Source organism: Podarcis pityusensis (genome assembly GCF_964106645.2).
Source record: "Podarcis pityusensis genome assembly, chromosome: 10".
In the NCBI taxonomy this organism is placed as follows: domain Eukaryota; kingdom Metazoa; phylum Chordata; class Lepidosauria; order Squamata; family Lacertidae; genus Podarcis; species Podarcis pityusensis.
Window position 1 is genome coordinate 40298661 of NC_138035.1, and position 23293 is coordinate 40321953.

The 23293-nt window shown below is 40.6% G+C and overlaps 2 protein-coding genes and 1 long non-coding RNA gene across 5 annotated transcripts; 2 read left to right on the forward strand and 1 right to left on the reverse strand.

Annotated features, from left to right (window-relative positions):
* The first annotated feature begins 2411 nt into the window (after nucleotides 1-2411).
* Nucleotides 2412-17580, forward strand: TSPAN19 (tetraspanin 19). 2 transcript variants are annotated; one of them, XM_080971526.1, is made up of 9 exons: nucleotides 2412-2429; nucleotides 3873-3961; nucleotides 4060-4132; nucleotides 6843-6973; nucleotides 9282-9356; nucleotides 14762-14872; nucleotides 15382-15525; nucleotides 16393-16476; nucleotides 17246-17580. In XM_080971526.1, exons 2-9 carry the CDS (start codon nucleotides 3884-3886, stop codon nucleotides 17315-17317), a joined length of 768 nt encoding a protein of 255 aa, XP_080827652.1. In that variant the 5' UTR covers nucleotides 2412-2429; nucleotides 3873-3883; the 3' UTR covers nucleotides 17318-17580. The 2 variants fall into 2 exon arrangements, with proteins under 2 accessions (XP_080827652.1, XP_080827651.1); XM_080971525.1 differs by lacking the exon at nucleotides 2412-2429 and adding an exon at nucleotides 2717-2825.
* Nucleotides 13773-20521, reverse strand: LOC308457567. 2 transcript variants are annotated; one of them, XR_013977001.1, is made up of 3 exons: nucleotides 20122-20521; nucleotides 15339-15413; nucleotides 13773-14402 (listed from the first exon to the last, which is right to left on the reverse strand). It is a non-coding gene; the product is annotated as an uncharacterized lncRNA (long non-coding RNA). The 2 variants fall into 2 exon arrangements; XR_013977002.1 differs by having other exon boundaries at nucleotides 13773-14325; nucleotides 20122-20520.
* Nucleotides 20522-20676: 155 nt separating this feature from the next.
* Nucleotides 20677-23018, forward strand: LOC308457547 (general transcription factor II-I repeat domain-containing protein 2-like). Its single transcript, XM_080971483.1, has 2 exons — nucleotides 20677-20757; nucleotides 21033-23018. The coding sequence occupies exon 2, from the start codon at nucleotides 21040-21042 to the stop codon at nucleotides 22972-22974; it is 1935 nt and encodes a 644-aa protein (XP_080827609.1). The 5' UTR covers nucleotides 20677-20757; nucleotides 21033-21039; the 3' UTR covers nucleotides 22975-23018.
* Nucleotides 23019-23293: the final 275 nt, after the last annotated feature.

Below are 23293 nucleotides of genomic sequence, written 5' to 3' on the forward strand. Positions count from 1 at the left end.
CCATTGTCCCTCACACCTTGTGGGGGGGCTGGACTATATTTTAAGGGGAAAATATGAACAAATTCCTATGCCCCACAAATAATCCAGAGATGCATTTTAAATAAAAGCACACATTCTACTCATGTAAAAACACCAAGCAGGCCCCACAAATAACCCAGAGATGTATTTTAAATAAAAGGACACATTTTACTCATGTAAAAACATGCTGGTTCCCAGACCGTCTGCGGGCCGGATTTAGAAGGCGATTGGGCCGGATCCAGCCCCCCAGCCTTAGTTTTCCCTCAAGGGTCTGGAAACCAAGCCATATGAGGAACAGTTGAGGGTGTTAGGTATGTTTAGCCTGGATAAGGGGAGATGGAGAGGGGCTACAATGGCCATCTTTAAATATCTAATATGGAAGGTTGAGCAAGCTTGTTTTCTTCTGCTCCGGAGAGTAGGACCCGAACCATTGGCTTCAAATAACAATAAAGGACATTCCAACTAAATATCAGAAGAATGTAGCTGTGATTCCTGCACTGGATTCCTGCACGGCCCTTTGGCCCTTCCAACTCTACAATTCTATGATTCTAGTAGGCATGTAAACATCATGATGCTAAGCACTTCTCTAATTTTAGCTAAAAGCTCTGTTTCTAGACATGGGACACCTCTGGGAGCATGAAGTACTCTCAGCCGCATGAGAGTACCTCTGTGAGTTAGGAAGGGAGCCAAATCAGGAAGGGTGTTAAATCATGAAGAATCCAAGTCTCCTCACTTCAGAAATTCTCCTTATGCAGGTGAAACTCGGAAAATTAGAGTATCGTGGGAAAGTTCATTTATTTCAGTAATTCAACTTAAAAGGTGAAACTAATATATGAGATAGACACAGACTGTGGAAACTTTTGCATCTCATTTGAAAATCAAGGACCCAGAGTCTGGAGGAAGAATGGGGAGGCACACAATGCCAGATACTTGAAATCCAGTGTGAAGTTTCCACAGTCTGTGTTGATTTGGGGAGCCATGTCATCAGCTGGTGTTGGTCCACTGTGCTTCATTAAGTCCAGGGTCAATGTAGCCGTCTACCAGGAGATTTTGGAGCATTTCATGCTTCCTTCCGCAGACGAGCTTTATGGGGATGCTGACTTCATTTTCCAGCAGGACTTTGGCACCTGCCCACACTGCCCAAAGTACCAAAACCTGGTTCAATGCCCATGGGATTACTGTGCTTGATTGGCCAGCAAACTCGCCTGACCTGAACCCCATAGAGAAAGATGAGAGAAATGAGACCGAGCAATGCAGAAGAGCTGAAGGCTGCTATTGAAGTTTCCTGGTCTTCCATAACACCTCAGCAGTGCCACAGGCTGATAGCATCCAAGCCACGCCACATTGAGGCAGTAATTGATGCAAAAGGGGCCCAAACCAAGTACTGAGTACATATGCATGCATCTACTTGTCAGAGGTCCAATATTGCTCTGTTTGCAGTCCTTGTTTTGCTGATTTCATTTAATATTCTAATTTTCTGAGATTCTTAATTTGGGGTTTTCATCAGCTGTACACCATGATCATCACAATTATAACAAATAAAGGCTTGACATATCTCACTTTGCATGTCATGAGTCTATCTCATATATTAGTTTCACCTTTTAAGTTGAATTACTGAAATAAATGAACTTTCCCACAATATTCTAATTTTCTGAGTTTCACCTGTAAAATGGCACTGAAGGCTTTGTCACTGATAAAGCAATATCACTCACACAGAGGTGAATACTAACTTTGATAAAATTGCAATAATTTATTTTGAGGTTTTATGTGATTTTCATGGCCAAGAGTTCAAATGGCAAAGAGTGGCAGGCCTTTTTGTTCCTTTCATTAGGTTATTCTAGTTGTCATTACAGAATGCTCTTGCTTGAGAGCCAGTGTGGTGTAGTGGTTAAGAGCAGTGGACTCGTAATCTGGTGAACCGGGTTCGATTCCCTGCTCCTCCACATGCAGCTGCTGGGTGACCTTGGGCTAGTCACACTTCTCTGAAGTCTCTAAGCCTCACTCACCTCACAGAGTGTTTGTTGTGAGGGAGGAAGGGAAAGGAGAATGTTAGCCACTTTGAGACTCCTTCGGGTAGTGATAAAGCGGGATATCAAATCCAAACTCTTCATGATATTTCTTAAGTAATATCACCCATGGGTTAATAAGTTTTTTTCCTAAATTATATTTCAGCAAAGTATCAATTTCAAAACATTCCGAAGACTAGGATAACATTTACAGAGAGTACAATAATAAAACATTTTGATTTTTGATTATTATTTTTTAAAAAGCTCTCTTAAGAGGCCTTGGAGAATATGTGTAAAGTTATGTATATGAGAACTGAACTGAATCCAATAAACATTGTTTTCTTACCTTTCCCCCTATATAGGAGTCCCACTAGTGTTTTTTTGAGGTTGGGCTTCATGTGCAAGGTAAGTTGTAAGTGAGTGCACTATGGGAGACTCTGGATTCTATATATTTACGAGAGGTAGAAATTAAGCCCAAGTGACTAAACTTGCCATTTCTATGGTTTGGGCACATCACTGGATTTGTAAGCACCTTAACTCGTCTCTAAGTTTGTTTTTTTTTAAATTGTAGAAAGGAGAGAAAGAAAGAGAATGGTTCTTGAAAGCAAATTAAGTGTAATGGAAGTGTCAAACAAACTAAACATCATTTACAAAGACATGTAAATAGTAACCTCAGTAACAAGGAAGTAAATCCTTATCAACACAGCATACTGTGTGGCAGATCTAAACAGTGGCATTTGGAATTAACATTAAAATTGGAGTATCTGCGAAGAACTATATTGTGGGTTTGCTTCCTTAGAGGTGAGAGGACAATAATATTGTGCTGTGTGTATTATGAGATAAGTGGTGCCAGAAGTTTCCTATTTGTTTTAATTATTACTAATATCTGTCAGATGTCTTATAGAACAAGCTCTCTGGGTGTCATACAAAAGGATACCATTTTTAAAACCCACAATTATTCATGCATCCACCCAGTTTGATTTGCTTAAAACATTTTTGTTAAGCCAATCCTATCCAGACATGCAGAAATTATGTGTGTTTTATCCATTTCTGGCTACTGTTGAATTTCAATCTTTTCAATATTTTAAATACCTGTTGGGTGGTGGTCTTTTTTAAATATTTTGATGTTTATTTTATATTTTGTAAACCACTTACAATCCAACAGCATGTAATATTAAATAAATAAAGTCATTAAGATCCTCATTGGAAGAATCTGGTATTCCAAATATGTTCTTACACCAAGTTGCTCCTTTCTTCCAACTCTCTATAATGTTGCAAGAGCTTACACAAAGATTTAATCCTAGGACTGATTTGCTCCTAGAACATGCTTTCTAGGCACAGGTGCAGGATTTCTAGGTCAGTGTCCAAGCAGAGTTCCCTCCACCCACCCCTGCCCTATGCTTTCCCTGGGAAAACCCACATTTTACTCCTAATTTGGAACAAAGGGCAATAACCGGAAAACCTGGTTGCCATTTGCTCTGATTTTGTGGTAAAATGTGGGTTTTCCCAGGGAAAGTGGTGGAAGAAGGAAAAACCTTGGAAATCCTAGACCTGTGCCTAGATTTTCAGTTGAGGTTTAGGTCTTGTTCTGGTACAGAAACTGCTTTGATCACCCTGTATGATGGCCTTTGTTGGGAGAGTGACACAGGGGAAATGTGTATCTGTTAATTCTGCTCGACCTGTCAGTAAGAAAGACAGAAAAGTGGACTGCAGAAGACTTTATGTCCTTAAATATTTTCTGTGTTAGAAAACATGGAGACATTTTACTGGCAATATACATTCAAAACTAATGTGAAATATGCATTTCAGTTTTATATAAATATCACAATGTGCAACCATTGTTTCCAGGTGCCATTTAAATGAAGAGCAAAATGAGAAGAAGTGAAAAACTCTTCATACTAAAATACTTCTTAAACATCCTCAATGGAATTTTCTTGGTAAGAAGTTTTTATGTACTGTTAGACAGGAATTAAACATTAACTGTAAGTTCTGTAGCATAATTCAGATACAAACAGCCATTATGTATTGCTTTCAGGTGTTAGGTCTTCTGCTTGTGACTTTTGGTCTCTGGATGTCGCTAGACAGAAACAGGTTTTTCAGACTTTTGCGTAAGTATAAGTGCCTGCCCAGAACTTTCTCTAACCTTTAAAGGAAAGCGTATTCTATTTAACCATTAAAATGTTGACTTCCCACAAGATGGCAGCATTGCCTTAGAACATTTACTGTACAAAGCCAGAAATCAAAATATCAGTCTTGTTGTCATGTTATGATGCCCTTCATTATACAAACTTGAAAGAAAGCAGATGGCTTGAACTAGAAAATTGTAAAGCTGTAATACCTGGATTTATACTAACTTAGCCCCATTGGCTTCAATATACCAACCATCCAACATTGTGAACGGTTTGCTTTTCCAGCATTTAGGTAGAAATCAATTCAGTCATTCTGAAAAGAAAAAAACATCATTCAAACTGGTGCACATGTTGCAGCCACTGTGTGGAGGCTGTTTTATATCACTTCATATTGCAAGCTATTTGGCTCAACTCATCACAAGTACCAGATAATTTTCTCAGTGCCACTGCAGCAATTGATAAGAGTATTATTTATGGTGCCCCACACAAAGTAGCAATAGTGTGTACACTGACTCTTACTGCAGGGTCAGTATTATCTAGAACACAGTTATATGGGCTATAATAAATAGTAGTAATGGGCTGATAGTAGGGAGTTCTGCCAAAGACAAACTCTGGCTATTTGATAGCTAGTTATATTATAGCTAATATACACAGGGTAGGGAAGAGGTATCAAACTCAAGTGGACTGGAATGGCACATCTCCAATGCAATAGATGCCCAGATGGCACATTCATTTGTGTGTGTGTGTGTGTTCCACCACAATTCATAACTTCTAAAATGCACTTCACTCTTTTACACCTGGCTTCTAATTTAGAGTGATGGTGTGATATTGTAAGTTAATTGCAACAACTGGTGGTTGATTGCACTTTGCCCTATAGCAAGATGGAATATAAACATTGTTTTTACAAAATTAGATAATTGCGATTACACAATATGCAGTATAATCAGCTTTTTTCGGTAAGTATCATGGTTGTCCTCTAACGGATTCCCTATCGTGGCTCCATCTTAATAGATTCGGTTTGGCTTGTTTTAGAGACCACAATTTTGCTTACTTTATTGATGTTTTCAAACCCTTTAAAAATGGTGGTTTTGGTGTAGCAATGAGTCACGACTTCAAATACACTTTTATCATATGAACTGGCTGCTGACATACTACTCTGCTGCACAGTATAGGGTACATTTATGTTATCATCATAGGATAACTACCAGTGAGTTGTCCAACCTCGGTGCTTTTTTGTTTTGTTTTTCCCAGCTTCAAAGAATGAATTGGGTCACTGAGAGTTCAGTTCCGAAGCCTGGCAAGACGACATGGTCTTGATTTACTTCTCTTTCATCTTAGGATAAGTGATCATGTAACTAATAGCAGGGTGGAGTGACAGCTTCACAGAGAAATAGTTACCTCTCAGGGCTTTGGCAGTTGAATTTTGAACTAGTTGGAGTTTGGACCATCTTTAAAGTGCAACTCTGAATGCAATTAGAGAATGAAACACTGTGGCTGCAGTTGGTATACCAACCAAAGCTGAAAAAACACATACCTGGGCTTCCCCAACCAGCACCAATGCAATTCCCAAACTGCAGATATTGAATTTTTTGGGGGGGGGGGGGCACTGTGGCAATCACACAGGGTCCCCGGACGTTTCACCATCTATTGATCCCTGTGCCACCACTTGATTTCTCACTGCCACCACCCAGGCTCTACCTGGTACAATACTGAGTCCAGACAGGTTTAAATTGGAACATAAACTTCTGTTTATTTACTGTAGTTTAATAAGCGTGTGGTTTCATAAACGGTATCGGTCAATTACAATCATGGGGTGCCTATCCAGACCTATAACTTCCGCTACCTGCTCTCACTCACTAAACCACCTCTCAGATATTTACTTGTCTTCCTAGCTCCTAACTGTTCCTGACTCAACTTATTTCGCTACACTAACTCAACCTACCCACAGACTCTATCCCAATTCACTCCCACTCCAACCAACCACCCAACTCCCAACGAACTTCTCCCAGAGCTGGTTTTATAGTCCCTCTGACTCCACCTCCTGGGTTCTGATTGGGCAACTTGTTTAACTAATTCACCTCCAGCACTCTCATATGTTAACATCACAGGCACTATCTAGAAATAGTGGTAATCTTTCTTGAGCTGGAATCTCCCAACCCACAGCATTATCTTGCCTGTAGTTAACTTCAGCTTGTTTGCCCTCATCTATACAAAAATTGCCTCCAGGTAGGTTTAGTAGTGTGACTACTAGTGGTTGGACAGGGTTCTCGAAGCTACTAATATGAGTTTGACCAAACTGCGGGAGGCAGTGGAAGACAGGAGTGCCTGGCGTGCTCTGGTCCATGGGGTCACGAAGAGTCGGACACTACTAAACGACTAAACAACAACAGCAAGTGTGACTACTATTAGTAAACATGTGTAGGCTTTAAAAAATATATATCCAGGAATTCATGAAAGTAAGATTTATTTTCTCAGAGACAGCAAACTAGGATAGATATCTCTAGAATGGATAACCTAATACAGTGTCAGGAAAGGATGTTCTTGCACAGGTCAATCTATGTAAGCAATTTCCCATTTCAGAGTCTCGTGTAAGCAATTTCACATATTCACTTATGGCTATAGACATCTTGTTTTAAGTGTCACATATTAAGCATTTAAAAATACAAAATACATTTTTACAATTTTTTAGTATCTACAGGAGGACATTCAGTGGCAGATTCTGTTTCTCATATGCTGCTTGCCGTTGGATCCATCATTGTTTTTATTGGACTCTTGGGATACTTAGGAAGCATTCGAGGAAACAGGTGTTTAGTAGCTGTGGTAAGTATAACTTGTGAAAATCCTTAACACAAAGTTGTTGCTTGCAACACACACTTAGCTTTCCCCACAACAATTCTCGACGTGGTTTAACCTTTGAGATTGTTCTGCATCCCAAAGCTGATAGAGTGATACAAAATGCACAATAATTGATGGGATCTTACTGCATGTACACAGGGATATATCCTTAATAGAATACTGTATTTCAAGTGTTCCAGCACAGAGAGGTTGAGTGCTTAGTCTGCAGAGGAGTACTGTACAGAAAAGGAGCAAAAACTGTTTAGACTCAGGGCAAAGTCTAGAGATGCCACTTGCCAATTTCACTTTGGCAATAGCTCCCACTGAAGTCTCAAGGCAAAGTCAGAAGTCTTACTACAGGGGGCAGTAAAATTGTTCAGAGTCTTTTTCCACTTTGTCTTGGAACTGGTCAGATATTCATCTACAATGCAAGTCCCTTCTTCACCAGGTAGATTCTGGACTTGCTGGGAGGGAAGTCAGATGCTAAGATCAGTACTAAAATCTTATATCTCATCAAATCTGTTAAGTGGAGCTTTTGATTCCAGTCTATCTTGGATTTAAAATCATTTTTACATTATGAAACTGTTCTTAATCTTTTGTATATATGATTTCCCCCCCCGTTGATTAGGATGGTGTGTGTGTATGTGTAAAATCAGAAGTGATTCAGAATCCTAATCATATAATTAAATAAATATTTAAAACCCGGGGAAGATAAAAATGTCTTTGGCATTAAAAAAGAGAGTAACATAGAAGCCCAATGAGCCTTCAAAGGAAGAGAGTTTCAAAAATGGGGTGCCACCACAGAGAAGGCCCTTATACTTGCTTCTTTCCTAAACTAAGTAGGCAGGGTCACCCAGAAGAGGGCTTTTGAAGAGTATCGCAGCAAATGTGTGTGTTGGTAAGGGGTAAGGCCCCAGGCTATGCACAGTGGCAAACGTTGGGGTCTCAAATTTCAGTGGTGCCCTGTGTGATGCCAGAATTCTTCCCCTGCTTCTTGTACTCCATTCTAAATAATAGCTGAGGCACCCCCTGGCACCCCTGAGGCTCAGCACCCAGTGCAGCTGAACTGCTAAAACACTCCCCTAAATCTGTCTCTGCTATGTAGCTCTTAAAGGTAACAAAAAAGTTATATTGCTTGTCATTGTGATTTAATGGGATCTATTCAGTGTCCATAATAGTCCATAATAGTCATGCAACTAGGTTAAAGTCATGCAACTAGGTTAAAGCATTCTAAATCACAATGACTTCCTCAGTTTATTACATTTTCTACACAATATTGTCATTTGAGCATTAGAGAAATGTGATTTCTCTGAGGCAGATGTGAGAGAAAACACCTGGAACCTGTGCAGCAAACGAGTAACAACTGAACAATTGTTGCATTATAAACATTTAGCAAAAGAGCAGCTTATTGTTTCAATCTATCTGGTCATGCCTTGGACTCTACAAAACAACAACATGTCTAACAATGACACAAGAAACTATGCGTGTCCAAAAGGGTGTTCAGTGGTGGTAAACTTCATTCAAGACCTTTAAACAGCTTGGTTAGAAAACAAAGGCTCTGCCCAGATTTCTAGCTGGAAGGGAAGATTGTTTCTTTGGGGATGCATTTTTAATACTTTACAAAATCTCTGTAAAGAAACGAATGTATGTACCAAGGTGCTAGGATATCTTATGGAGATGCTCATACTACTGCTTTGCTTTTCATTGCACAACATTTATTCAGTCAAGAATAAGGTTCTCTTTCTTTGCCGCCAGGCTATGATTTGGGTTCAGAACACACTCATTGACAAATGAAGTCATTGCATTGCATTGTAAATATATACATGCTTGGGGAAAGGCAAAATGCATCCCTCAGCATGTACACAGGATATGGTATCTTGAAATTTGAATTTCCAATTGGAAAGCGATAGCTTAGTGGTAGAGCATGTGGAAAGTTTCAGCTTCATTTCCCAGCATCTCCATGTTGAACTGGGAAAGTTCTCAGGAGATGCACTACCAGTCGATGTAGATAATTCTGAGCTGGAGGGGCCAAGGGGTTGACTCACTATAAGGCAGCTTCCTATATTCTTTCTACATTCCTAACATGATAGCGCAATTCATCACTCAGCAGCTGGTGCTCAGCTATAAAGCTGGTATGTTTTACAATGATGACTCATTCCTATAATACACATAAATTCTTCTTGCAGGTACCAACATTTCTAGTAACTGAAATTCCTCTCTATATTAATCACACAGAGCTTATTAATGCCATTTTGTGCAGCTTTCCTAGTAATACGTCTATTTTTATTTTCAGTACATGGGTCTTCTTGTCCTTGTCCTTGTTATCCAAATGGCAATACTTGGGGTCCTATATACAGGAAAGGAAATGGTATGTACCTATTATTTACCCAAAAGTATATTGTGGCCAAGTGCACAGTGCCCTGGAACCATCCTACGCATGATCATGCAGAGGGATTCCAAGCATTCCACATCATTTACTTGTCTCAAGAGTATGCATGTATCTGAAAAAGAAACCTTAACAGAAAGATTGCTTATTTATTTATTTGCACCATTTATACCGTGTATATGTATATGCCTATGGGGGTATGAGGGGAGAGATAGTATCTCTATTGGGGGACACACCATGCTGCTTTTGGGGTAGTTTGTCCACCTTTGGTTAGTTTGTCCACCCTACACTCAGCTTTCACCTGTGGCTCCTGGAAGCTGTCAGCATTTGACACCCCAGGAATGGCTTTGACTGATTGGCTGAACCAAGTGAGGATAGCCGATGGGTCTCAAATCCTTAGTGATTTAGAGGTTTCTCCTCCATGCAAAGACAGGCTCACAGTGGATTGAATGGATGCAACTAAGAGTGGATACAGTAGTCAAGAAGGTGGTTTCTGCATGTGTTGTAGAGGGAAGTGAGGGGCAGATGCAGACCTTCCAAGTGTTCCTATTTTTCAGGGATGTCCCTGATTTAGAGAAACTGTCTCAGTTTCTGATTTGATCCTGGAATGTCCCGCTATTCCGTAGAACGTTCTCCTGTTTTCATTGGAGAAATGTTGGAGGGTATGGAGCTATCTGACCCCTGAGCCATCTGAAGGCAATCCCGTATGGAGATTTAAAAAAAAATGTTTAATGTTTTATTATGTTTTTATATATGTTGGAAGCTGCCCAGAGAGGCTGGGGCAAGATGTGTGGGGCATAAATAATAAAAATTATCATTATGGAATGGAACGTCCCTATTTTCATTACAGAAATGTCGGAAGGTGTGCAGATGTAGCTCACCAACCTAGCAAGGTAGCCCATCTAAGAGAAGGAAAACTCTGATCCCAAACCTCCACGGCCTTTTGGGATATCTTCAGGAGAACAAAAGGCTAAGGAGTAAACCCTACACAAATCTGAAGTGGAGTCCCTAAGCCGGTTGGATGGTTCCTTGCACACCTCCTTCCGGCAACTCCTGCAGCCATGCTGGTGCCAAATATATTGCTCCGCTTTCCTTTGGGCCACATCAGGGAGGTGGAGAAGGAGGTCTTCTCATCTGGGCAGCCCAGGACCTCCATAACACTACCCAGGCTTGTGCCCTGGGAAGGCCATTTCAGTGCTGTTAACACATCAGTTTGACTTCATCCCTGGAGGCACAGTCCATTGTATCTTGAAACAGATGGTTGGCGAAAAAGGGACACGACAAGGTTGCCCAATTTCCCCACTTCTTTTTATTTCGGTCCTGGAGGTTTTGTTGAACATGATTAGAAAGGACCAGTTGGTTAAAGGTATATATGTCAGAGCCAAACAGTACAAATTGAGAGCATTCGCAGATGACTTAGTATTGACGTTACAGGAGCCAGAATCTAGTACCAAAAGGGTTTTAGAACTGATTCAAGAATTTGGTCAGGTTGCAGGATTTAAATTGAATAAGTTAAAAACCAAGGTTTTAGAGAAAAACTTAACACCAACTGAGAGAGAGAGGTTTCAGAATGAGACAGGTTTAACAGTGGCTAAGAAAGTTAAATACCTGGGGATTAACATGACAGCAAAAAATGGGAATTTATTTAAAGACAACTATGAAAAATGTTGGGCTGAAGTGAAAAAAGATTTAGAAATTTGGTCAAATTTGAAGCTTTCACTGCTGGGTCGTATTGCTGCGATAAAAATGAATGTATTGCCTAGAATGTTGTTTTTGTTTCAAACATTGCAAATTGTGGACAAAATGGACTGTTTCAAGAGAGAGATATTTCTAGATTTGTCTGGCAGGGCAAGAAGCCTAGAATAAAATTTAAAATATTAACAGATGCAAAGGAAAGAGGTGGATTTGCCCTGCCAGACTTTAAACTTTACTATGAATCAGCAGCTTTTTGCTGGTTGAAAGAATGGCTGCTTCTTGAAAACACAGACATTTTGGATCTAGAAGGTTTTAACAATGTATTTGGATGGCATGCATATCTGTGGTATGATAAGGTCAAAGCACATAAAGCATTTAAAAATCATATTGTCAGGAAAGCATTGTTTAATGTTTGGACAAGATACAAGGACTTATTGGAAAACAAAACCCCAAGGTGGCTGTCACCGATGGAAGCGAAAGCTCAGAAAAAGCTCAATATGGAGGTCAAATGGCCAAAATATTGGGAAATTTTGGAACAAGATGAAGATAGACTGAAATTGCAGAGTTTTGAGAAATTAAAAAACAAAGTGCGAGACTGGCTTCATTATTATCAGATAATGGAGGCATATAATTTGGACAAGAAAATTGGCTTCCAGGTGGAAAAATCAAAATTGGAAACAGAACTGTTAGAACCCAAAACTAAGAATTTGTCAAAGATGTATAACTTGCTGTTGAAATGGAATACTCAGGATGAAACGGTGAAATCTGCCATGATTAAATGGGCACAAGATGTTGGACATAACATAATGATGGCTGACTGGGAACAGTTATGGACCACAGGTATGAAGTTTACGGCATGTAATGCCTTAAGAGAGAATATTATGAAAATGATATACAGGTGGTACATGACACCAGTCAAGCTTGCAAAAATCTATCATTTGCCCGATAATAAATGTTGGAAATGTAAAGAAAACGAAGGTACATTCTTTCACCTTTGGTGGATGTGCCCAAGGATTAAGGCTTTCTGGGAGATGATTTACAATGAAATGAAAAGGGTATTTAAATATACCTTTCTGAAGAAACCAGAGGCCTTTCTTCTGGGCATGGTCGGCCAAATGGTGCCAAAGAAGGACAGAACTTTCTTCATGTATGCCACAACAGCAGCAAGAATACTTATTGCAAAGTATTGGAAGACACAAGACCTACCCACTCTGGAAGAATGGCAGATGAAGGTGATGGACTACATGGAATTGGCGGAAATGACTGGCAGAATCCGAGACCAGGGAGAAGAGTCGGTGGAAGAAGATTGGAAGAAATTTAAAGATTATTTACAGAAATATTGCAAAATTAATGAATGTTAGAATGATGTTGGAATGAACTTAGGTGGTTTAAGCAGTAATGCTATAAAGGTGTATGTAAAAAAGGATTGTTAATAGATGAAAATTTAAAGTTATAGTATATTAAGTTAAAGTTAAAGTTAAAGTTAAACAAAGAGGGAAAGAAATTGCTGACTTAACTAATTGAACTGGAATACAAAAAAGGGAGGTATGAGGAGGTCAGGGAAACAAGGATATGAATGTAAGCTATGGAAAGATTGACCCATTTTTCTTTTTTCTCTTTTTAAGTGTCTTTTATTTTTTTATTCTGTATTTTGTATTTTTCTTGTATTTTTACTTTTTGTTTTTCTGTAACTCTTTTTTTCTCTGAAATTTTAATAAATATCATTTAAAAAAAATAATGAAACAGATGGTTGGCAACAAATTATACAGCGACCCAGAATAACAGCTCATACAGAATGCAACAGACCAGCTGCTGACGGGGCTTCTCATCAGCAATGTATTACACCTCTGCTTTGGCTTCCTATATACTACCGAGTCAAAATCAAGGTCTTGCTGTAAGAAAATAAAGCCCTGAATAGCTTGGGACCAGCTTCCTTGAGGGATCTCATATATGCCAGCCTAAGCTTTTCATTCAGCTGGAGAGGTACTAATTAAGGATACCACATGATATTTGCCTGGCTTCTACATGACAGTGGACCTTTGGGGGTGTCCACACCTAGGTTTTGGAACTCCTTGCACAATAATACTAAGCAAGTAGAAGGTATCCAGGGTTTACTGAGCATTTGCTGTCAAATGCACACACAGAGAAGGCTGGTGACATGAGCAAAGCTCTTTAATGGGACAGTAACCCAAAAGGGGCTTGGCTCTAGCTGGATTGTACCTATCGCTTGTGAATGCTTGTTGTTAAGATATAAAGACTGACATGTGCAATAGCTTAGCCCTTCTGTTATGGTGTATGCGCACAGGGTATATACACAAACTGTGGCTTACAAAAAGCTGTGTCATCTGTTTCCATTTTTAAATAGGTATTTTAACAGCCCTCAAGTTTTGGCCTTTCAACATGCAAATCACATGCACTTTGTTGATTCTGTTTCCCTTGCCTGGTGGCTACTTTGAGACTGGGTCACTTTATTTTAACCCCCCACCCTTTTTTGCTTTCTTCTTTTCAGTAGTCTCCTTGCTGGCAGGAAGGGTGTCAGCAGCCTAGACACAGCCTGCCCTGGGGGGAAGCAGACTAGCGGCTAAAAAGGGGATGTGAAAAATATACAGACATTAGACAACAAGATGAAAGCAGGGGGAGAGATTTCCGAAATGTGAAAGCTCTGGAACTCTCATTCTAGAACAGCTGCATGCAGGCCTGAGCTCTTCGATTCGTGTTTATTTTCATTTCCCTTGAGAACTGTAGGATACAATGAGCATGAGTAGAACTGAAAGTCTGTCTGCATACAAAAACTTCTTTGTCTAGATATTCATTGACTTATACCATCATGAGGGCAAGTGGTGGCTGCTTGAGCTCTGTGTATATTTGCTTCCTGTCTCTCATGAGCCAGTCATGAGCACTGGCATCACTGCGCAGGGTTCAGCTCTTTGACCACAACGGAAAACCACCTGAATTTTTTTGTGGTTCTGGCATGTGACAAACACATTCCTTCTGTGTGCTGAGAGCTGTGCACAGTTGGCTTTCCATCAGCAGGAGTCTATGCAACTTGTAGGCTCAGTGTTGTCGCTTGAGGAGCTTCCATGTGGTGAACTTTCCTTGGAGAGGCTGCAAACTGACTTTCAACCTACTTTCAGTGAGTCAGAAAGTGTTGCAGCCTGAAGCTCATACCAAAGAGACCAAGCAGATAGATCACAGCAGCACTCCCACTTTGGAGTATAGGTATCATGGATCTATATTCCCATACAACACTGTCCGTCTATAAGTGAGGGATAAAATGGAATCCTGTGTAGATGCGCTCTTATGCACTCATTCTCTAAACAGCAGGTGAACTTCCTATGGAAGAAAGATGATTTTTTTTGTCCCTTCCACTCTCAGTATTCAGTGTGTGATCACCTTTTGTCAAGAGCAAAGGATATCAAGGGGACTGCATTGGAAGTGCTGCTTGCTCAGCTCCTCCTTCTGAACATAGCCTTAGTATGCATGTATATACTTCTAAGGAGCTAGAAACATTGAAATCAGTGGCAGTCTAGCTCCATCCCAGGCTCTTTTTAACTGTATGTAATGAACAATGGACTCCACTTTAAATGTTTTAGAATGCCATTGATTGACCATAGCAGATGACTGCAATTTTCTTAAAAGTGAAGAAAAAATGATGACACACTAATGGAATTATTAACACTATTTGTAAACAGGCCAATGACTTGTGGAGAGTTCAGATGGATGAGCTTATTTCTAACTATGGTAATAAACATCTATCTGCAAAGGAACATCAGTGGATTATTTTGAATAATATTCAGCGTATGGTAAGTCATAGTGGTAGAAGACCAAACAAGCACATTGTTTTCTGTATCAGATGAAATGCCTAAACCCTGCAGTGCTTCCTTTCAAAGGTCATTTGGCATATGTTACTGAATGGAATTTTTAGCTGAAGCTGGCTAAGAAATCTGAAGCATTACTGCGGTGCAATTCTTTGGGAATCTAAAGTTAGATTAGCTGTTATGCTGCCTGCTTATAGGAAGCTGCTTTCTTCCAATAAGCTGATTGTAAAAATTTAAAAGACATAGATTACACAGGAGCTGCAAAGTCTCTGGTGCATGCATGACCTTTCTCTGTTTCTTCCTCTCCTTCCTCATATCTATAGGAAATTAAACCCCATAGCAGTGCTCTGATTTTCTCATCACTTGAAAGAAGAAACTCCTGTTTTAACAACAGGGCTTCATTGTTGATTTTTTACTTTACTACTTTATCATGCAACTTGACATGACTTACCTTTCTATTACTCATAACACTGAGGACTTTTCTCCTTCTCCAGCTCCACTGTTGTGGGCGATACAATTCCACAGACTGGAAATGGAATAAGAATAAAGATCATGCAAATCAAGTACCATGTTCTTGCACAACATCTAACATGAAGAAGTGGTTTTGTGATGCACTGAAAAATGCAACATATACTAGGGTAAGCGTGCAATGTATTGTAAGGCATGTTTCTGCACTCCCAGTAAAATTTGAAATATTTCTTATGTATCTCAGTGTGCTTGGAATGCTAGCTGCTGCTTCTGATGAAAGCAAACACTACTTGCAGCAGGGGCTGGCTGTATTTGGAATCTTCTGTAATAATATGGATTGTTCCTTTACAGCTGCAGCTGTACATGCCCAAAGCTGATGTCTTATGATGTCAAGTGTAGGGCAGGCCAAATTGGAACCCCTGGCCAAACTGGGACCCCTGGTGGACCTAATTAGGCCCACAGGCTGGAGCTTTCCCATCCATGCTCTGTATCTGGGAAGGCTCATATTTGAAAACTGCTAACCAAGAATAAAAAGCAGATTACCTAATTCTAGCCAGCATCCTGTTTCCTATGACAGCCTATAAGATGCCTACGAAAAGTCCACAAGCAGGACACACACATTCTCACCCTATACATGAGCATTCTCCATTCCTCTCGTAAGTGACGGAATACATTTGCTCTTTGGCATTTCCCCCACCCCCAAAAAATTGTTGAGCCCTACGTAAAAGATAATAATTGAGTGTAACTTGAGAAATAAACAGTTACAGTTGTACCTCGGAAGTTGAATGGAATCCATTCCGGAAGTCCGTTTGACTTCCCAAACGTTCGGAAACCAAGGTACAGCTTCCGATTGGTTGCAGGAAACTCCTGTAGCCAATCAGAAGCTGCGTCGGATGTTCGGATTCCAAAGAGCGTTCACAAAATGGAACACACACTTCCGGGTTTGCAGTGTTTGGGAGCCAAAACGTTCGACTCACAAGGCATTCGACTTCTGAGGTACGTCTATATTTTCATTTAAATATCACTTTTGCCCTCAGGGCTGTGAAGAAGATATTAAGACGTGGTATGAACAAAATACATGGCTATTACTTTCAATCAATACTGGATTGCTAACGGTAGAAGTAAGTGTGTTTTTTGTTAAATGACAGTGACTCGTTTTTTACAGGACACTTAAGTAAGGTGTGTGTCACACATTACCTTCACAATAGATGGCGGCTATTTTATTTCATTTTTCACATGTGGGTGCAAAATTGTATTACACCACACGTGGACAAAAATTCCAGTCATACATATAGGTACATATTACATATTACACAGAGTTGGGACTCCATACTGAGTCTAAAACAAGCTGATGGTGAAGAGACCTTCAGTGGTTTGTTCTCAACATAGGGCTTAAAGATGAGCCGGAAACTTCAGCTGGTCCAAAATGCAACAACTGCATTAACTGCCAGTTTGTTTCCAGGTCCAAATCAAGGTGCTCATTCTAATATTTAAAGTTTTAAATGACTTAGGCCCCAAATATCTGAGAGATGGCCTCCTTCCCTACAGACCTCAGAGGGGCCTCTTTTGGTAGTTCCACCACTCTCAGCATTGGGCATTCTCTGTGGCAGCCCCTGAGTTGTGGAATTCACTCCCCACAGAAGTACATTTGGCTTCTTCACTATATAGCTTTTGGCAAATGCTGAACACACACCTCTTTAACCTGGCCTTTGACACCTCAGATGTATGTTTTCAGGACCCACCCTATTCCTGTGAATGTAATCTCTTTTGTGTGTTCTTAATTCTGACATTTCAATTGTTGTAACCTGCCCTGGGAACTGCTGTTACAGAGTGGGTTACAAATATTAATAACACCATGGGCATTTTCTCCAACTTTTGCTACCTTTTTAGGTGCTTCAGTTCGTAGCAGCAGGCTGGCTCTTCAGAACAATGAGGAAGAATATGGTTTTGCCCAGGAATTAGCAAAAGGCCTGCGTCATCATTGCACTAAGCATCTTGTACTCTACTACATAGTTTTCAGCTTCATGTGTGCACACATTAATTACAATCTTGTAAAATGATTGATTTCTCATATTAAATGAAGTAATGTTTGTGGTGGATCTGTGTTTGCATCACGTCTCACACTTAAAACGAATATTTCTTTCTCTCAAGTTTTACTGAAATAATTTAGCTAACTGCAATAGGTAGCAATTATTGGCTAATTAAACAATCCATGGCCTTTTGAACTGTGTGGTGTGTATGTTATTTTTGTTGTTGTTGTTACTATGTTACATATTTTTGTGTTTTTATATTGCAAATCACCCTGTGAACCTCAGATGAAGGGTGGTATAGAAAATTAGTTATTACAACAGCAGCAAGAATACTCATTGCAAAGCATTGGAAGACACAAGATCTACCCACACTGGAGGAATGGCAGATGAAAATGATGGACTACATGGAATTGGCGGAAATGACTGGCAGAATCTGTGACCAGGGAGAAGAGTCGGTGGAAGAAGATTGGAAGAAATTTAAAGACTATTTACAGAAATATTGCAAAATTAATGAATGTTAGAATGATGTTGGATTGAAGTTAAGTGGTTTCTAGCTGTACAGGTACAAAAGAATATGGAAAAAATGGTTTTTAATATGTAAAAATTTAAAGTTATAATATATCAAGATTAAAGATTAGGATTAAAAAGGAGGGAAAGGAATTGTTGGATTAACAAATTTAGTTAGAATACAAAAGAGGGAGGTATGAGGAGGTCCGGGAAACAAGTAAACGTAAAAGAAGTGAGGAAAAGATGGAATTGTTTTTAACTGTTTTTCCTTTCTTTTTTTCTTTTTTTCTACTTTGTATTTTTCCTTTTCATTGTTAATTTTTTTTACTAATGTGATTTTTTTCCCCTTTGAAACTTTAATAAATATTATTAAAAAAAAATAAAAATAGAAAATTAGTTAGTTAGTTAGTTAGTTAGTTAGTAAATATTTGTGTATCCCTGTGAACATGAAGTGCATCTCTCTTAGTTCATCCCCAGTCAGAATGCTGACTTCCTCATCTGGCCAGACATGGTATGCATACAGCTGAAGGCATGCCTGTGTTGTAAGCACTGCAGTTTTCAGAAACTGAACCGCATGGCAATAAGCAGATTAAGTACAGCGATGGCTGCTCTCAGGCTGAGTCCACAATCCTAGGCATCCTTACCTGGAATTAAACCACACTGAGGACGCTGTGTCTGCTTTCTGAACAGACATGAGTGCGCCTTCAGATGCTCATCGCTGAGTTAAAACCCATCCCTATAATACATCCAAGTGTTTTGGGGTCTCTCCCAGTCTCTTGGGAATAATGTAGTGATGGGATTTGCAGGAGACTGCTTGCCTATAGTGCCTATCAACATTAACTCCCAACCCGTCAAGAATGATCTTGGACCAGAGAGTCCCACTAAGGTGCAAACACTGCTAGGCAGAGCAGACAAAGTCAGTTTCTCAGTTGATATAGCAGCGCTGGAGTACAGAAGCTTAGCAAGCAGAAGCATATTCGAGAAGCCAGAAAGTATCATTGCAATTCCCAGCAGAATTAAACAACTTTGCAGTATCCATTACATAGCTGCACAGGGGATCAGACAACATCACACATCAGTAGATGAAACTTGCCCAATTAAGTGATAATTCACAATTTTTTCCAGTTTCCTCCACAGCATTCTGGGTAGCTATAAAAACAAGGCTTTACAGCAGCCCTGCCTAGCTGAAAGGTATGTTTTTTTGAAACTTTCTGTTGACCTACGCTTACCACATTCCTTACCACTAGGTTTACATGCCAATGCCCCGTTCTCCCCCTCCTGTGATGGATCCTAGTATTGCCATCCAAAAATGAGGGATGTTATCCATAAAAAGCCATAATTCAAAAGGTTGAATGTGAGAAACAATTCAAATTGCTTCAAAATAATACAAATGCAACCCAATTGTTTGAAGGAATCAGTTACTTAAGGAAGACCACCCACCCCCATCATTTTTGGTCTACTGACACAATGTTCGCCCAATGTGAATTTTGCCTTTCAATTTTCATACAGAGCATGTATTTATCTTGCATTATTATCTGCAGCTTCACTTTTAAGGTTATGGCTCTGAGTAATAGCTTTAGGTTTTTGTCCCAGTTGCTGCCCTCTGCCTCTGCAAAAGTTGGAAGCACAATGGGGTGATCCATCTCCAGCTTGGCCTCAAAGTGTCCAAAGTAATTGTCTTGATAAGGAAGAGAGACTTTGCTGATGAAGCAGACAGTCTCAAAGAGATTAGCCCCTTTCCCTTTCTTGCCACTAAATGGAAAAGACCATAAGAACAGAGGAAACTGTCTTATACCGAATCAGGCCATTGGCCTGTCAGTACACTGGCTGGCAATGGCTTTCCAGGGTTTCAGACAGGGGTATCTCCCAGCCCTACCTGAAGATGCCAGGGATTGAACCTTTCTGCATACAAAACAGATGCTCTATCACTGAGCTCCAGCCCTTCTTTATAATATTATAGTCTATGCCAGGGGTCGGCAACCCGCGGCTCCAGAGCCACATGCGGCTCTTTAACACCTTTGCCACGGCTCCGGGGCGGAGGCGAGGGGAGGAGGCGCATTTTCCGGGTGGAAACACGCAAAAAGCCGCTTACGAGTGGATCACTCCCTTATCTACCGGGGGCGCCTTGATCGCGCCGAAAACCTCTCCGTTTGGATTGCTTGCTGCCTATCCAAGTCGATTCGCTGCTGAGAGCCCAGTGCGCTATGCAAGCTCATCGCCATGTTTTACCTTTCCTGGGGAGGACTCGGCGCGCCTGGCGGATCAGGTTGTGGGGTACTTTTATTTCAAGTCGCGGTCGCGTGGAATTTGTGCTTTGTGACCGTTTGAAGCGGGGGGGGGTTTCTTGGGAGGCTGGGCGGCGCAAAGAGAGGGAGGCTTGTGGTAGCGTCGGGGCTTGTCTCTAGCAACGTAAGTCCTCGCTATTTGGTCACACGCGCAGCATTCTCCTTGTGGGGGTGAGGTGGCTTCGGCGCTCCAACGCTTGCTTTGCGGGCTGCTTTCTTTAACGCGGAAGGTTGAGGCTCTAAAAGCGTCGGAAGCAGCTGTGCTGTTGCTGGGTAACCGGATCGTCCCGGCAGCCATCTTATCTGCCCACATGGTCTTCTGAGGCGGCCGCCATCTTACTATAGGCAATTCCACGTGGGAGTTAGTTGCCTGAAGCCCCCTTTTAGTTGCTTGAAGCCCCTTTTTAAACTTAAGCAGGGGAAAGTTTGGTGAATAGCTAACGCTTTCCTTGGGGAACGTTATGCAACAGCTTCTTGCTAGTCTTTGTCATCCTGCCTTTGTAAGCAGGCTGCATTGAAAGGGGGCATGTACGCTGGTCACTGTTTTGAAGGGGAGTGAAGAACACACACTCAAAAAAAGGTAACTTGTTAATTTAACGTTTATTTCTATGAGGAGGAGTAATTCTGAGGGGTCAAACAAAGAAATAATAAAAAAGGTATTTTTATAATGACGAGGATGGCATTGGGCCCTCATTATTAATTATTATTTACATCAGGCACTGATTATGATTTATGGTACACTGGGGCCCTGATTAATTTTTTATGGCATTTTGGGGCATTGATTATTGGGCATAGCAAATTTTGCTATGGGGCCCTCTGATTTCTAATTACGTCCCTGTTTTGGACCCCCGGTAGGCCAGCCATGGATAAAGGCAAGAAAATAAAAATTTCTGAAGAAAACAGAATGTTTAATGATACATGGACAGAATCATTTGCATTCTCTACTGACAAGACTGGTTTACCAGTATGCTTAATATGTGGTGAGAAATTTGCAAACAACAAAAAGTCAAATATTGCAAGACATTTCCAGAATAAACACACAGCTTTTGCTGAAAAATATCCAGATGGAGATGAGAGACGAAAAGCCGTTGCAGAACTTATGAGGAAGGTTGATAGGAGCAAAAATAATTTCAAGAATTGGGTGAAGTCTGCAAATTCCACAACATATGCTAGTTTTGTAGCCGCTCAGGAAATAGTCAAGCACGGGAAGCCGTTCACAGATGGAGAGTATATAAAAGAAGCATTCATTAAGATTTCGGAACATCTATACATGGACTTCAAAAACAAGAATGAAATTGTGCAGAAAATCAAAGACATGCCTCTGTCTGCGAAGACTGTTAAAGACAGAACCCTAAAAATGGCAGAAAACATTAGCAAACAGCAAATTCAAGACATTAATTCAGCTGTGGCGTACTCCATCGCCTGTGATGAGTCCAAAGATAAAGGTGATATTGAACAAATAGCGCTGTTCTGCCGATATGTGAACTCTTTTGGGCCACAGGAAGAATTGATTGAGCTGATACCACTAAAAGACCAAACAAGGGGTGAGGATATCTGTAAGGCTGTCCTGGACTTTTTAAGTGCTAAAAAAATAAACACCAACCACCTGGTCTCAGTGGCTACTGATGGGGCACCGAGCATGAGAGGAGCACAGAAGGGCTTTGTGGCTCTACTGCAGAAGACACTGGGTAGAACGCTGCTGTCATTTCATTGCATCCTGCACCAAGAGGCATTGTGTGCTCAAACATTTCCCCCCGAATGCACAAAAGTGATGGATGTGGTCATTCAGACTGTTAATAAGATAATGGCAAAGGGTTTAAACCACCGCCAGTTTCATTTGCTATTGGATGAGGTGGAAAGCACATATTCTGACCTCCTGCTCCACAACAAGGTCCGGTGGTTGTCCAGAGGCGAGGTGCTAAAACGCTTTGTCACATGTTTGGAAGAAGTAAAAACCTTCCTGGCCAGCAAAGAGCTTACCTTTGCTGAGCTGGAACAGCCAGAGTGGCTGGAAAAATTACATTTTATGGTAGACATGACAGCCCATCTAAACACGCTAAATACAACCCTTCAGGGGAAAGGAGGCACAGCCCTGCCCATGCTGGAGGAGGTTTTGGCATTCGAGCGCAAGTTGACAGTGTTTGTCAAAGATTTCCAGAGAGGTACACTGTCTCACTTTCCCTCTTTGAGAGAGTTCAAACAAAGTCATGATACAATAAATTTGGAATATTTCAAGTCTGCAATCACCACAATGCAAAGCTCGTTTGGGAAACGATTCTGTGGGTTCAGAGAGGAAAAAAACACATTATCCTTCCCTGTCACTCCCCTGGCGATCGATCCATCCCTATTGAATATGACTGCATTTCCAGGTGTAAGTCAACCTGATCTTGAGCTGGAACTGGCCGATATAGCCGACAAAGATATATGGGTGTCCAAGTTCGAATGCTTGACCGCTACTCTTGAGGATGTTGCCCGTCAGAAGGCCATTCTGGCTCAGAATCATAAATGGAGTGATATTGAAAACCTTCCCAAACAGGACAAACTTGTATTCGAAACATGGAATGCCATCCCCAACACTTATATAAACATGAAAAAGTATGCATTTGGAGTCCTGTCAATCTTCGGTTCCACATATGTATGTGAGCAGGTCTTCTCCAACATGAACTATATTAAAAACAAACATCGATCACGCCTCACAGATGACAGCTTGCAAGCCTGTGTGAAAATGAAGGTGACGTCTTACAGCCCTGATTTGCAGACACTGAGCACTGAGGTTCAGGAGCAAAAGTCCCATTAACCTGGTTACCTGGTTGTAAATTAAATATTTTAATTAGCTATTAATTTGTCCTTTTTTTCTTGAGATTGACAGCTGACTGCACGATCCTGCATATATAGCATTAAGGTAAGAAACAATATATGCAGTGTTATATTTGTTTTAAATGTCGCAGTGGTTTTGCGGCTCCCAGTTGTTGTTTTTCTTCGGAAACGGGTCCAAGTGGCTCTTTTTGTCTTAAAGGTTGCAGACCCCTGGTCTATGCAGATGAGATCCTGAAGACATATAGACAGTTGTCCATGCTTCACAGTGGATGCCAAGGCTTATATACATGGAAGGAAAT